This window comes from Amblyomma maculatum, chromosome 10 (assembly GCF_055883805.1).
Source record: "Amblyomma maculatum isolate TAMU_Amacu chromosome 10, ASM5588380v1, whole genome shotgun sequence".
In the NCBI taxonomy this organism is placed as follows: domain Eukaryota; kingdom Metazoa; phylum Arthropoda; class Arachnida; order Ixodida; family Ixodidae; genus Amblyomma; species Amblyomma maculatum.
In genome coordinates, this window is record NC_139353.1 from 160,075,596 (window position 1) to 160,090,736 (window position 15,141).

General features: G+C 44.6%; 1 protein-coding gene across 1 annotated transcript in view; it reads right to left on the reverse strand.

The window, feature by feature from the left end:
* Positions 1 to 434: 434 nt before the first annotated feature.
* LOC146177789 (phospholipid-transporting ATPase ABCA3-like) overlaps positions 435 to 15,141 on the reverse strand; it is a 52,000-nt gene continuing 37,293 nt past the window's right edge. The window contains exons 6-9 of the mRNA XM_084581638.1: positions 9,638 to 10,053; positions 3,632 to 3,757; positions 1,381 to 1,551; positions 435 to 721 (exon numbers count right to left, since the gene is read on the reverse strand). Coding sequence (XP_084437764.1) covers positions 435 to 721; positions 1,381 to 1,551; positions 3,632 to 3,757; positions 9,638 to 10,053 — 1,000 coding nt within the window. The remainder of the gene's footprint in view (positions 722 to 1,380; positions 1,552 to 3,631; positions 3,758 to 9,637; positions 10,054 to 15,141) is intronic.

The following is a 15,141-nucleotide window of genomic DNA, read 5'->3' on the forward strand; positions in this document are numbered from 1 at the left end:
CCGAACCTAGCCTAGCACTAGCGCTCCTCACGAATTAACAGCCGCTCAGTCGTCGTTTCGGCTCAGCGTGGAGGCGACGTGGTTCTAGGCACGTGGCGTTATCCCCCCCGCCTGCCTCCATATATATTGTTAACTAAAATTGAGACATGACAAACTATCCGAATGTTTGATCGATTATTGAAATACAATTTCCAGCTTGCATTTTTTTTTAAAGCTTATTGCGTCTGCAACGCTGACATAACAGTCCGATTAAGGAAGGCACCGTCGGTGTATCATGGTTTGCACGTGTTCTGCGATGCAGGCATAGATGACGTATTGATGCAAAGCGACACTATTCATCCTCCAAAAAGGCTTTGTATTTTTGCGAGTAATCAGAAATGTTCTCTCGGGCATAAATCTTGGGCTATGAAAGTGGCGAATTGCGAAGACTATTTTTAACCACTTACATCGACAGCAAACATTCCCTTGAGACGGTCAATGCCACCGGCGTCCAAGTAGAGGAGGAGTATGGTGAAAACAATGCCCTGGGCGAGCATAAAAAACACCTGGTAGACGTCCTGCAGCTTTGGACGCAAGTCGGGTAGTGTTTTGCCGCCCGTCCTGAGGAACTCCGCGCAGCAGTAGGTCACGAAATCATCGTTGTTGCGACGCTCCTCATCAGCCGTTACGCTGAATCCACCCGTTGGCTCAATACAAATTCGCCGGTAGGACTCCAGGGAGACTGCGAATCAGGTCTAAATATTAGGCAGCCAGCTACTTTACTGGGGCCGCTAATGGGAGAATGTCTTTGGGGGAAGGTTCTGATGTTCTGGCACCAGCATTGTGGGATCATTGCCATTTTTTATAGTTCCATTCTGAATGTCACGTTACTAAGGGGGAAGAATTTGTTATGCTTTGATTTCGCATTACGAGAATTGAACTCGTTTACACTTATAGTGCTTTTTTGTTCTGTAAAAGCAAGAGTGTGCCTCAAACCGGCTTTCAAATGTAAACACTATGCAGCTGCGTTGAGAAGAACGTCATATCCGTTGCTTTTGCGTTTCAGTTCAATGAAGCAAAATACTCTGAACATGTTTATATTTAAAGCGGATTACAGAAAACAGTGCTAGAATCTTCAGCAACACAACGCCTAATGATATTCAGTGTGTTTCACTCTACATTAAATTTTAAGCCAGTTTCTTAATTTCCATTACCTGAAGCAAATGGGAAGGGTGGTGGATCGGGCTAGTTGGTACAGGTTTGGAATTTTTCGAAAGTGCTACAACATGGACGGAGAAGAAACAGACAGGCCCGTCTGCTTCTTCTCCGTCCATGTTGTTTTAGCGCTATCGAAGAATGTTAAAGCAAATGTCATCGGTGGAAGAAGGCAGAAGTGCTCACATCGGCTGCAGATCCAGGCGATTTGGCTTATTGACACGGTTTTTAGCAGGGCCACCATGAAGGCAAATGACGGGGCAAGACTCAGGATGGGAAGCAGGTTGCGCAGCACGAACGTGATGCCCGGTGCCGTCTTCAACAGCTCGGCGGCAATAGTGCCACTGTTCATAAAGGCTGGAAGCCCGATTAAAGTGAATGTCAAGGCTACGTAGAAAGTAGTTATGGAGGTGTGAAACAAACATCCAAGAAATATAACGACCAATAAAAGTCAAGAACATTGAATTTATGTGCCAGTTAGAGAAATGTGCTCCCTCTCGTCCCTTTTACTGCTATTGACCTTGCTCGTGTAGTTTAAAATGCGAAGGCATACTGTGGCAAGTCCATTCAGTAAAGAAGTTGATTGCTGAAAGACCATCTTAGATGACTGTTCGAGTGACACCAAAACGGGTCAAAAACCTTGTCAGGATGCTGACTGTCTATGTCTTAAATTCAAGAAGAATTAGGTGGCTCAAAAAACGCAGGTTTTCGCTGGGTTAAGCATGATAAAGAATTTTTCTCATTTGACGACGCCTTTCCTCACGTTTTAAGGCGTGCAGTGGGCTACGTTAGTATCCCCCAAATTTCAATATTTAAGTTAGACGCTTTGTGTTATAAAGTTTTCGCTAGCTCAAGATTAATTTAGGCTTGATTTGCGCAACACCATCAGTGGAACACGCCTATAAGAGATCTCTGCGACAGCAAGGATGGCGAAAAACATCGCTTATGTGTTACAAAAGGATCAAATGACACCATGCTTCAAAGCTGAATTATTTGTACCGAGCCTGATCAAACCGATACCTGCCCCTATAATTTAAGTGACTAGGCAGGGTGAGTAGTTCGAGAAATTCGTCTTCGGTGATTGTACTGCTTATCTCAAGGGTATATGCAGAGCGCTAAAGAACGAAATTGAGGAGTGCTTCACAGATGACACTGGAGCTAGGAAGTTCTTCCAGGGAAGCAGTGCGGTACGTTGCAAGACTTTTATTGGGCTCCTGCGCATAAGCAAGCGTAGCAAATTATGGGGGACGCTTAAACAAGGCTATGGCACTATTGCCTACGTACATAGAAAGCCAATTATATGTATATTGTACATATATTGTAAGACGGGAGTTTGTTTAGGATGGTTGATGATCCGAGCTCTCAGCGTGCTGTGTTCAACCTAAAAAATACTCTCGGCTTCTAGCTCCATTTCATTCATTGGCCACACAAAGCTATCACCCCCTGATACTTGTATAAAACACCCCGCTTTAACCAAGCAGTTTAAACGCGCCTGTATGACCTAGGGGTAGCATGACTGATGATTCTGATGTCACCTTCGAATTTTATATTCGAAGAAGCCCGAGTTGGCAGTTCTGGCAAAGCATAACGTCAGGCAACCCTATGTCCAATCAGTGTGCGGCACTGTCAGCTGCAATCTCTTATTTTTCGCTTGCAGCGCCGGCGCCGAGGCAAGGCCCGGTCTTCGTTGAACAGGGCCTTCAAAGCGACTGCGTTAGAAGCAACCTCCTTTGAACGGGATCCGGTGAAAACGTCCCCGGAGTAGACGTCTTCGGAAAAAATTGTCTCGGAAGAAAAGTCCCCGTAAAAAATGGCCCTATTTGCGAAATAGGAAAAAATGTCCCCGAAATGGAACTGACGTCTTGCGCTATAGGACATAGACTGCGCACGTTTCCCATTGGAACTCTATTGCCGCAGTTTCACCTGTCGGCTTGGAAGTGACCGCGATCATCGATCTAAGGCGGGCATTCATAACCCCCCCCCCCCCCCCCCCCCCCCCCCCAAAGAAAAAAAAATATGTCAGCAGCGGTAATACAGTAACAGCGCCGCGTGTTCGCTTTGCTTGTGGGGAAAAAGGCGCGCTGACCACCGGCTTTACCGAACCAAAAGCTTGGAGCGATGCTTTGGGGTGTACATGGTTCACAACCGGCTAAGCCTCGTCCTGGCTTACACCTTCATCACCCTTATCACCATTTTACACCATCATCACAGGAACGGTTGAACCTCGTCACAAGACGGTCTGGGAGGTAATTGACGTCTTCTGCTTTGAGCGGCTACCTGAGACTACCAGGCGCCGATCCGCTTGTACCTTTCTTGGTGGACAGTGTTACCAAGCTGATTAGACCGGTCTTAATTATTGTTTAACAAGTTGCGGATCTCGGAGCCACGCAGCGTGTAAAACGTCAGATAGCTCATTCACACAGCTCTTCACACTCACCCCCGAAGAAGCTGGTGAGTAAAACAAGCGCGTATCCGGTGGCTGGCGAATGTGCACCCAAGGACAACAGGTAGGACAGAGGAACGGCACTCACCCCGTAGCACACAAAGATGACGATGATCGGCACTGCAGCATGAAGTCGGAAATAACTTTATTATTTGTTTACTGACCTTTTCTAATCTGCGATTTGCTGATGACATCGCCTTGCTAAGTAACTCGGGGGATGAATTGCAAATAATTAATCGTGAATTAGACAGGAATCGCAGAAAGGTAGGCTTGAAAACCAATACGCAGAAGAATAAGGTAATGTTCACAGCCTCAGGAAGGAAACAGCAGTTCACAATAGGTAGCGGAGCACTGGAAGTGGCAGGCGAGTATATCTACTAAAGAGAGGTAGTAAATACATATCCAGACCTTGGAAGGGAAATAACTAGGAGAATAAGATTGGGATAGAGAGCATTTTATAAATATTCGATTATTATAACTAGAGACTTACCGGCAGTGCACTCAAGAGGAAAGCATACAAAAGGTGCATCTTGCGTGTATTACAGAGGCTAACGAAAAGGGTTCTGATTAAGTGGAGGACTGCATAGATGGAAGATGCAAATGGGAGATGCAACGTTAAGAGATGGAAAGCGTGCAGAGTGGGCCATTGAAATAACTGGAGTTAATGACATTCAAATGGAAATCAGGAAGCAATGTAGTGCGTAGAGTGGACAACCGATTGTCGCTTAGAATAACGAATTGTATTTTAAGGGAAGGAAAGCGTGGCAGGGGACGACACAAAGTTAGGCGGGCTGTTGAGGAGTTCGCAGGGGTCAAGTGGATGCAGCTAGCATTGGAGCGGGTCAGTTGGATGAGTATGGGAGAGACCTTCGCCCTGCTGGGGGCTACTCTATTAATCATTCCGCACTAGATTCTGTTACAGCTTATAAGTCCCTCGGCGTACATATTACGAATACCCCTTCTTGGAAGACCCATATAACTACATAACTTCCAAAGCCTTCGCATGCTAGGGTATTTAAAACGGGACCTTCCTTGCATCACCTTCGCTAAAAAAAAAAATCAGTTCTATACTGCTTTTATCTGACCCAACCTTAAGTACGCCTCTTCCATATAGGACCCCGGCCTCGTATCAATAAATAACTCCCTGAAGAGTGCAAAAAATCTCTCAGCCTGTTTTATCGCAATATATCACCGTACTGCAAGCGTCACTAACAAGAAAGTAAGTCTAAGTAGGGAATTCCCGAATGTGCATTTTTTATAAGATGTATTACTACAACGACCAACTTAGATCGAGCCGTATTATCCACGACGCTTACGTTCCTACACGTGTCGATCACCGGTGCACAGTTGCTACACCTCGCCAAAACACGATGGCTTATGGACGCTTACTTTGGCCAAGAACATACCATGACTGGAATAACTTACCTGCTGACCTGGTTGCTATAACACATTTTAATGCTAGCACATCTCGTTCATTTTTTTTTGTGTGTACTTCATTCCTGCGTACATTGGTACAGAAATAACTGGTCTTACATGTATCACCTGTTCCGGTCAATTTACTTGATATTTTGCCGCTTACACGTGTGTTTAAATTAGGTGAAGTTTTGTTGTTTATTGCTCTTGTTCTTTACCCCCCCTCCCCTCCCCCCATTTTCCTTCCTACAATCCAATTCCACTGTCCGTTTGTACATTTATCCATCCCCTCTACAATGCTTTTGCAAGCCCCGAGGGTAAAATAAATAAATAATTAAATAATCTGACTGATGATGATGATGATTATGATGAAATGTTTAGGGAGCGTTTCATTGTTAGAAAAAACGTTTTTCTGTTTGGAGCGGGCTGAGAGAGTGAAAGAGTTTACTTTGCGGTGTTGCTTATTCAACTGGAACTGTTTGATGTGCAAGGATTTCAATGGCTGTAAATCAGGTGCTTAAAATGGCCGACCCACTCACATTTGCTGTGGTTTAAGAGTTGTAAAATGTACTGCACTGTAAGGGCAGACGCTTTGAAAATCGATCGTTCATGTAGTTTTTATTTTTGCTCTGACAATGCGCAGACAAATAGGCCTCTCCTCACCTGATTCTATCTTTCTTTGTCCACGTTTACCTGAATTGCCTGAAGGCAGCTTGTAGCTACATCGCTCTTTGTCACCCTGCCCCGCTGAAGGAGCCAGATTCGAGCCTTATATACTCTAACGGTTATTATTATTCAATATGGTTTTTCTGGAAAGATGCGCACCCGAATACGCTACCCTTAACAAACATCATCCATGTTGTTATTTGGGAACTATCGATATCTCCTGCGGGTTTATGAGCGGAAATCCAGCGTCATGAATTTATTATTATTACGATTTCTTTGAGTTGTGGAAATTACTAACAGCTTATATCATTTTCTAATGGGGCAAAGCGTTAAGACCTAAGGCATTAATCCACGGCCAGCACAGGAAAATGTCTTGCCGACAATATAACTAACCTAGTGAGTTCGAACGTACAATTCGAAAACTGTACTATCAAATAGCTTATACAATATTAAATGAATGGATGATCTTGTAAGCATTTCCTTGCCTCTGCCACTCCGTAGTGATACTACGGTTGTTCTATTTGTTGTTTCTCAAATTTCGCCTTTTTCCTGAATGGTTTGCTTTGAAAAACATCTGTTTTTTGATAAACATTTGTCAATATCTATTTCATAAAGTCAGGACACTGCTGCTACGATGCCAAGTGTATGGGAGGCCTACGGCTCTGTCAAACTCTCATCGATGACAGCTTTAATTTCAGGCCCCCGGTGTAATGCATGTACGTGACGCCAATAAAGGTATTATCACTAGTATTATCACTAATATACCATTTCTGCCATCATGATACATTTGATGCTCGTCTTTCAGAAGTTCGAAATTAGGAGTTATACAGCCGGATCTCTTCGAAGCAAAGTAAATATATTTAAAACGAAATTTTTGGCATAGTAACTTAAAGGGGACCTGCGAAAACGCCGTTTATCAGGTGTTATATTTAAGCTATTCAAAAAGGAAGCAAATTGATTCGCAACAGCCTAATGACACTATAATTTCTATACATATAAACACGCAACACTAAGGGATAAATGCGGGTGGCACTTAAGATCCGTATCAGGGCACGAAGCCACAGTGCCTGTCTCTCTTCTGCAGCATAGATTCTCTGTGCAGTGGCTTCGGAGGCACGGGCGCATTTTTTAGTTTCAATTCTTGAATTTATATTTTGACAACTAGAAACACAAGGTCTAACTTAACCAAGTGGAATGAATGAGCGTTGATTAATGAAAGTTAGGGTATCTATCCAGCAAAAGTAGGGTCAAAGTTGATTAATCATCATCCAATTTCCCCAATGTTCTTTTAGATGCAGTTGATCCATATCACACGTTATTGCGTCATTCTGCAACCTTATTGCAACAATTCTCTGATGCATTAATCAGGTCTAATTGCAGCTGATGTAAATCCTCTCGACCGATAATGATCGACCCCCAGCGCTAAGCGGTTAGCTGAATGGACTCCAAAAGCAAGGATTTGCGCAATTCGAGCCAATATAAAATATTCTGGAAAGTTCCGTCTTGTTAGCGGAGAAACCTTACTCTCCTACACGAACACCAAAGTGCTTGATCGCATGATTACGGGAATCCCCCAAAGAGCAGAAGATTTGCGATGGGGGAGTAAATTCTCACCGACATCTACCCAGGCGCAACCATATGACTAGAAATAAAAGCTATACAGCTTTTTTAGAAATTTTGTAGTTAAAAAACAATCAGTCCTGCTCCAGAGATCAAAACTGGGAACCCCACCTTTCCGGTGCAGTTATTCTACCAACTGAGGTGAGCAGGAAGATAATTTAAAGCGGACAGTCGGGCTAGTTGGTCATCTTTAGATTCAAAGCACATGTAACTAGCACTAAAGACAAGGACAGAAGAGGAGCGGACAGCACGAACGCTAGCTTGTGGTGTCCGCTTCTCTTCTGTACCTGTCTTTAGCGCAAGTTACCATGTGCATTGAACCAGAAAGGTAAGCAGATCAGATGGTAGAGCGAGGGCGAAAAAAACAAAAGAGCTCATTTAGCTATGAAACCACTGCAGGTAACGACAATATCGGCGTGTTTGACAAAAGCTGTGTTGGGCGATGTGGAATACAGTAGGGTTAAATACAAAAAGATGAAGATTATCGAAACAACCATGATTATTAGCGGCTCACTGCTAACTTTATCCTTTGCGTTGGCGCGTTGTGTTTCAAAACCTGTTTCACAACCTGCCTGTAGCCTGGTACCGATGTATGAAGGTACTCCCCTGATGGGGCTGGGGTAGGTGGGTCGCCGCCGCTTGCGGTGGGGGCTAACCTGCCACCGAATATTTATCGGTTGTAGGCCGTCATTGCACCCGCCACCGTTTTGGTGGTGGACAACGGCGCGTCTTCCTTTCTCTTCTCCTTTATTTTCTTCTCTATTTTCTGTTCTGTCTGCACGAGGCAGTGGAAGTGGTTCAGCTACAGAGCCAGTAGCAGGCCCGTGCATTTTATTTACCTTCTTCCTAGAGCCACAACAACAACTGTAGCTTGGCCTGACTTTTCCAGCGTCTACAGCTGTGGTAAACTGCACGGTGTTCCGCATGAGCCGCGCCATGCTGGGTGAGTGATTAGAGAACTAGAAAGCTAAGCTCGGAGACACGTCTTCGACCTCGGCAGTGGCGGTACCGTTTCCATGGAGGCGAATAGCAAGGCACCCGTGTACTCTCTGATGAAATCGCACGCTAGAAGTGGTCTAAATTACTTCGGAGCCCTTCACTACAGATTCAACGTTCCGTTAGAAAATTGCCAGCATCATGCGGCGTTTCGCACATCTAAAATATGATGCAAAAGAGAAACGAAACACTCAAGGTGTAGCAGGTTCCTTGCGACGAAATACTGGTGCTGTGCATTTTCTATTGCGACAGCGCAAGTATTGGCGAACTTATTGCAAAGCTGGCGCTACAATGGATGACGGAAACGCTTAAACAGCTAAGGTATTTATTTTATATTTATTAATTGGCAAAATAATTAAAGTCTGTACTGTGGCATTACGATGAATGATTTCAAACTGTAAGAGGCAGCGTGAGTGATGATTAAAGGTTATCAATAAAGTTGAATAAACGAAGACTGTGGGAGTTCGTCCCCATGCTTGACCCTTGAAAAGATCATGCATTGCCTTCGGAGGTGGCGACAAGAGGTGACACGTATGCAATAATAGCAACCACATTCGGAGATCAGATAAGCTCTCATCTGCCAATGTGGTTGCTATAATGGTGCAATGAAAACGCATGCATGAGCACAGATCGGCGGAAGGGAAACAGAGTTGTGGCGGTTGCTCACAGGCCAGATTGAGCTGCCGAAATTGTGAAGCCCTTTAATTGATACTGGCTAAACTGGGACTGCGCTTGTTTACCTGAGTAGCTGAATCTTGTTTAGCGTCAATTTCCTGAGCATTCATAAACAGTTCCGATAGTTATTCGTTTAATTTTGTGATAAATGACAAAACCTCCATTGCTGAAGACTTAAAGCTTAAACAGCGACGACACTTACAGGGCAGACAAAAGACAGGCAATGAAGGTTTGAAAGTGCAAATGTATTCTGCTGGTGAGACCAGGAACAAAACCGCATAGCGCCTGTGCAGACGGAGATTTTAGACGGATAATATGCGGTGATAAAAATTATTAACAATTAAGTCGAAAAAGATGTTGAATAATAGCTTAAAATACGAACTGATAAGCTACACATTTCGGACAAGGTATTATATGAGCCACAACAAACAGATCAGGCTGTTTGCAACCGGTTCGACCCTGTATGTTTTTGAAGAGAAAAAAATGCTCATCCATAAAACTTCTGTTTAGTGGACTATATTGAGTACTAAATCTTTACTACACTTCGACTGCACTCTGGGCGATTCTCTTAGCCACTGAGCAAACAACATAAATGTCGCCTGTTTATTATACAAGACGGTCATCACGTACGCATCATCTCGGTGAAGAAGGCCCCGAAGAACAAGAACATGTTGAGGCAAAGGAAGCTGGCTGACAGGGAGTAGACGGCGTAATCGTAGATGAAGTTGGCCATCCAGTATGTGCGCACCGTGAGGCCCGTAAGTAGCTGCAACTGGCGGCAGCCGCTGGCACGATCTACCACCGGGAAGATGCCGCACGAGGCCGTCATGAAGGCCAGGGCGGTGGCGCCCCATGTGAAGCGCTCCAACTGGCGCTGAATGACTTCGGGCGACTGCGGGTCGTAGGCCACGGTCTCCTCGAGCTGCTTCTGAGGCCGCACCTTGACCTTGATGGAGGCTGTGTCGTCGCCCACAGTCCATCTCAGCAGGGTAGTATGCACCATGTTCAGCGAAATAACGCCGCTATGGAACAGCTCGCCACTGTACCTGCATCCATCCCCGCCGGAAAAACACTGATGACATGAGTAGCAGTTAGAGGAATAGGGCTCTGCGCCCGCGCTTAAAGTGTCTTTCGTGAAACAGCTTTCGGTTTGGTTGAGTTTCTTCTCGACTGCTGTACATTAGCGGGAACGCCGTTGGGACACGTCGGTTCATAGAAATTATCATACGTGTAACAATCCATGCTGATAAAAATTACATTCACTTAGAGCCGACCACCACCTATGTGACCACACCAACACTATCGTAGTCGGTTCAGTGAAGCCAAGACAAATCCAGAGCCGCAGAAGTTTTCGCTTGCACAGTAATTTATTCATTAGTGTCTACGTACACGCACTCATGCCTAAATGAAGCAAATTTGTATATTCGCAACCTTCGCAATGAAAAGAAAAATGTCTGCTCTACGAATTAAGGTGACATGTTGTTTTTATTTCGCGGGCTTTCTTTAGAGCTTGGAAAAACTACATACGTGAGGCTTTCTTTATCAACAATAAATAGAATGGTGGTTTCAGAAAATGCTTTCCAACTTTGCAAATGACATTTATTGTCTAAAAGTAATGCTTTGTAAATTATAAAATAAATTAACTACTAATACGTTAATTGGAAAATAATATATTGCCTGTAGTGCGCCATATGGCTGGCAGCTCTATACAAGTGCTTTCTCTGGTTTATCTCAAATGTTTTCTTTTTTAACCCTTGGCTAAAATTATCTTGGACACCCGGTATAAGAGTTATGGTGTCTGGTATGGGATACATATTGACTACATTTTTTGACAACAGTTAGAAACTGTTTTCCTGTATTTGAAGTATCTGATTAAAATACAAAAATTCCACGTTTATACATATGATTAGTTTCTTCTTGACGTTCAATACCATTTTTTTTTCTGAAAAGAGGCATCCCACCTGTAAGAATGTGACCCGATAACATAGGCTGCCCCCCTACATCTAAAGCCCCGCTTTATACCAAGCCTTATGAACGTGCCTGCTAGGCCTAGGAGTAACGGGTATATAACGGTCATGGCAGGCCAATTGTGATATCACCCTCCCATATGAAAAGATAAGCCCGAGTTGGCAGCTCCATCATTCAATGCGTGTCAGCTGCCGCCTGCCGTGATTGGTTTTCGTTCACAACGCCGACAACAACGACGTCGGATGTAATCGGGGAATTTACGGCTATCAAGTTAAATATGATGGAGCACTCAAGTTCAGCCTCCAACAGCGCAGCAAACTGGCGGTTAAAAGTAGGCTTACCGCTCATAACAATACATGGAGCCGAAATATTTCAAAGCAGCTTTCTAATTTCACACGACGCCTATGATGTCGATTTTCGGTACAGAACGACGATTTACATCATAGAACAGATTGAAAAACATGTGAAATGCCACTTCAAGGAATCAATATATTTAAAACACCTGGGGGTGCAACTTGGGAGGGTGACCGAGAGAAACACGTGTAAACAAAACTTGCGCCAACATTTTTCTCCTGTTACAGAGCACCAGGAGTGGCCGGTCGGTAAGCGTTACGGAGAGTTTTGAATAAATGTGTGAGAAAATAGAGAAATATGTAATACCCGAGAATCTATTTTTAAAACGCTGCACTAAATATGTGTTGTGAATCCGTACGCACCGCAGATAGTCTCGTTATCCGCTGGGTGTGTGTCCGTATCCCGTAAGCTTCTCTTATAGACCAACACCAATCTGTGACGTAAGCACGATGCGGTGGCGCTTCTGTCGCCAGTGTGGGCCGACTGGAGGTGAAACGTAGGCTTAGTGCTCATATACATGGAAGCGAAAGGCTCCAAAGCAGTTTTCTCATTTCACGGGTCATCTGTGATATCGTTATTCGGTACAGAGCAACCATGAACGCCCTGGATCAGATCGTGGAAGTGTGAAATCTCCAGGCGAAGTATTTTTAAAACACAGCGAAACGTATGGGGGTGCGAGTTGGGAGGGCGACCCATAGACGCATATGTAAACAGAACTTACCGCCTCATTTTTCTCGTTGCGCAGAGCACCAAAAATGCTGGCCGGTCGTTGAACGTTGACCAGCGCTTTAAAGTGAGTGACAAAGTATGCTGCGTTATTGCGAAGGCAGTCTACTTCTAAAACCCCTCGTTATCTATAACCCGAGTTAGAAATGGATTGAGGTAGCGCGGCCGAAACAAAATATATATAAAGAACAGTTCGCAAAGAAGCTGACTTTGCGCTTATAAAAGCAGTCGTTTGTTAAGAGATGGTGCATTATTTTAAGACCATGAATATACGTGCCTAGCAAAAATTCGCGTCTGAAATCAGTAAAGCATATTTATCAATAAATATGTGCGGTGTGTTTCTGCAGACGAACCCGGAGGCGAGTTGCCCAAGTGGCTTTTTTTTTCTTTTTCTTTTTTTGTGAACATCCTGTACCATGCTCAGTCAACTTTATGTTTCATGGCGGAAGTAAAAAAAAAAAGAAACATTCCAAGGGCTGGCAACGCGCATAAGCCGCGTAATGCAGTAATTAGTGATGCCGTCGAGGCAGGGTTCATTTTGTAAATTGAGATGAATAAAACGCAAAATAACGGGCACAATGTCATTCCGTTTTGAAAACGTCGTGGCTAGGTAGAGGCGATAAGTATTACAATGAATGCATATGTAGTTGCGTTGCGATGCATACATGTGGTGAGCAAGTCGAAAAAAAAACATTTTAACAGGCTTTATATTCCGACGTCCGTGCGACCACTGCATGGTCTGCGCCGTATGGAAAGAAAACAAAAAGAAGAGGAAACCGCACAGAAAGCGCAGAACGATATATAAAAACCATAGCGATACCACAGGGAAAACGAAATAAAAGAAAAAAATAGTTAACTAGTATACATGCCCATTGATGACCTTGCGCGCACCCACCTGACTCGAAACAATTCTATGCCTCCAGGAGCTTGTATGCCTAGACGGTCTCTACCGTGAGGCGACTCGGAGAACAAATCAAATACACCTTAATGTTTGTCATGCCCGATGGTCGCAGAGTGCCCGCGTCAGTCACTTCCTATTGTGTTTCAGGCAAAGTAAATGGGTCCGGATGCACAACGGCGTCAATGCACAGCTTTCCATTGTAGCTCTGGTCATCCGATTCCGACAAGCTTTTCTCGTAGTCCCACATTGCTGCAGCGCACACTACTATTGCCTTGCAAGTAGTGCAAGTCTGACGACCTTCGGTACTGTTCACAGCACCATAAAATGACCGCGCACAGTTGCAAACGAACATGCACCACCGGCGTCGTCGCTAGCAGACGCTTCGAAGCTGGAGGCGGGCGCGGTGAGTATTGCCGGCTGCGCCGTCGTCTGCTGTAATGCGCGATTCTCGTTCTGTCCATATTGTCGTAGGGCGCTTGACAACTGCTCTTTAAATGTAATTCTGGTTAGGATTCATCACATGAGTAACAGTATTAAGACAGTATATCAAACTGTAGAAAAAACTGCCCGATTTGCTATATACGCCCAAATTGCTGTGAGCCTTTTGGGGGTGTCCGGATTCACAACATAGAATATTTGGGGAGTTTTAAAAGTAGACTGCCTCCTAAATGACGCAGCGTACTTTGTCACACACTTCTTCAAAGCCTTGGCCAACATTTAATGACTGCCCACAACTTCTGGTGCTCTGCGAAATGAGAAAAACGTTGCGGTAAGTTCTGTTTACGTGTGTTTCTATGGGTCGCCCTGCCAACTCGCACCCCCATACGTTTCGCAGTCTTTTAAAAATACTTCGCCTCAGTAATGAGATTTCATACTTTCACGATGTGTTCTGGGATGTTCATGGTTACCCTGCACCGAATAACGACATCACAGATGCACTGTGAAGTGAAAAAACTGCATTGGAATCTTTCAGTTCCATGTACCTACGGACACTAACCCGACTTTTCACCCCCTTCCCCCCTCCTGGGTTGCGGCTCCTTGAGCGCCCCCTTTGTTTATAAACACGGTGTTGGTCTATAGTCTGATATGCTGCCATGTCCTGTGAATTGGCTTACTAATGTCGGTCGTTCAAGGTGTACGACATTCTAAACGAACTTCTCAGCCGTCGTGACAAATGAATGAAAGTTAACAGCATAATGTAACAGACGGAGGCGCAGATGACTCTGTTCAAGCCCAGACCATGCCGGCGTCCGCCAACCCGACATGTGTGAGCACACGGAGCATTTTGGTCCCTTTCTACCGCGTGCGGCTCTTTTAAGCTGCTGCCTGATGACTGCCTTCAGAAAGTTTTCATCTCAGTGTTTAAGATGGAATGCAGCCTGCCCTGCGCGGCATCGTGTCTAACAACACGATAAGCTGTGGTCGATTGCGAGAAGCACGCGGAGGGATCTAGTCTCTCGGAGGTATGTAGGCCTTTACAATGCACATTTTTCAAGACACATTAAAAAAATGGTTGGCTTCAATATGGCGTAATATTCTCGGATTGGTGTGCTTCAAAATGGCGCACTATTCTGGATAAATATTTTTAAACATTCTCGAATTTTGAACCATCTTCCGTCTTTATTGCTACTATCCAAAACAGGACAAATACTTTGGTAAGTTGTCCTTCTCTGCACTCCAATGGGCCTCTCTGCCTACTTGTATCTTCCTATCGTTGGCGATGTTTTCTAAAAACTCCGCTCTTGCGAGGACTTGTCATAGTTTTACAATGCGTTCTAAAATTTTGCTTACTCTGCACCGAACGACATCATAAACGCCCAGCGAAATAAAATAAATCGGCTTTGAATTCTTTTGATCTCATGTTTTCGCCAGTCGGCCCAGCCGGGCGCGAGCAGCGCCGTCGCATCTTGCATACGCCACTGAATGATGCTGGTCAATAGATCCGTAGCTCCGCTTTAGCGAAGCTGTACGAATGTGCATGCATGGCGTACAGGCGGTTTGCCCGACTTGTGATGCCAGAACCCTGCCATCTGAAAGCAGTGACCCGAGATTGCACCTACTGCCAACTGTCCCAAGATGTCAAAATACCTGCGACGAAACAGATTTTCTCTATACCAAGGTCGTAGTCGCCACTTTTTGCTCGCTGTGCTGACAATGCCCGATTGGATTTTGTAGAAAGGGGTTT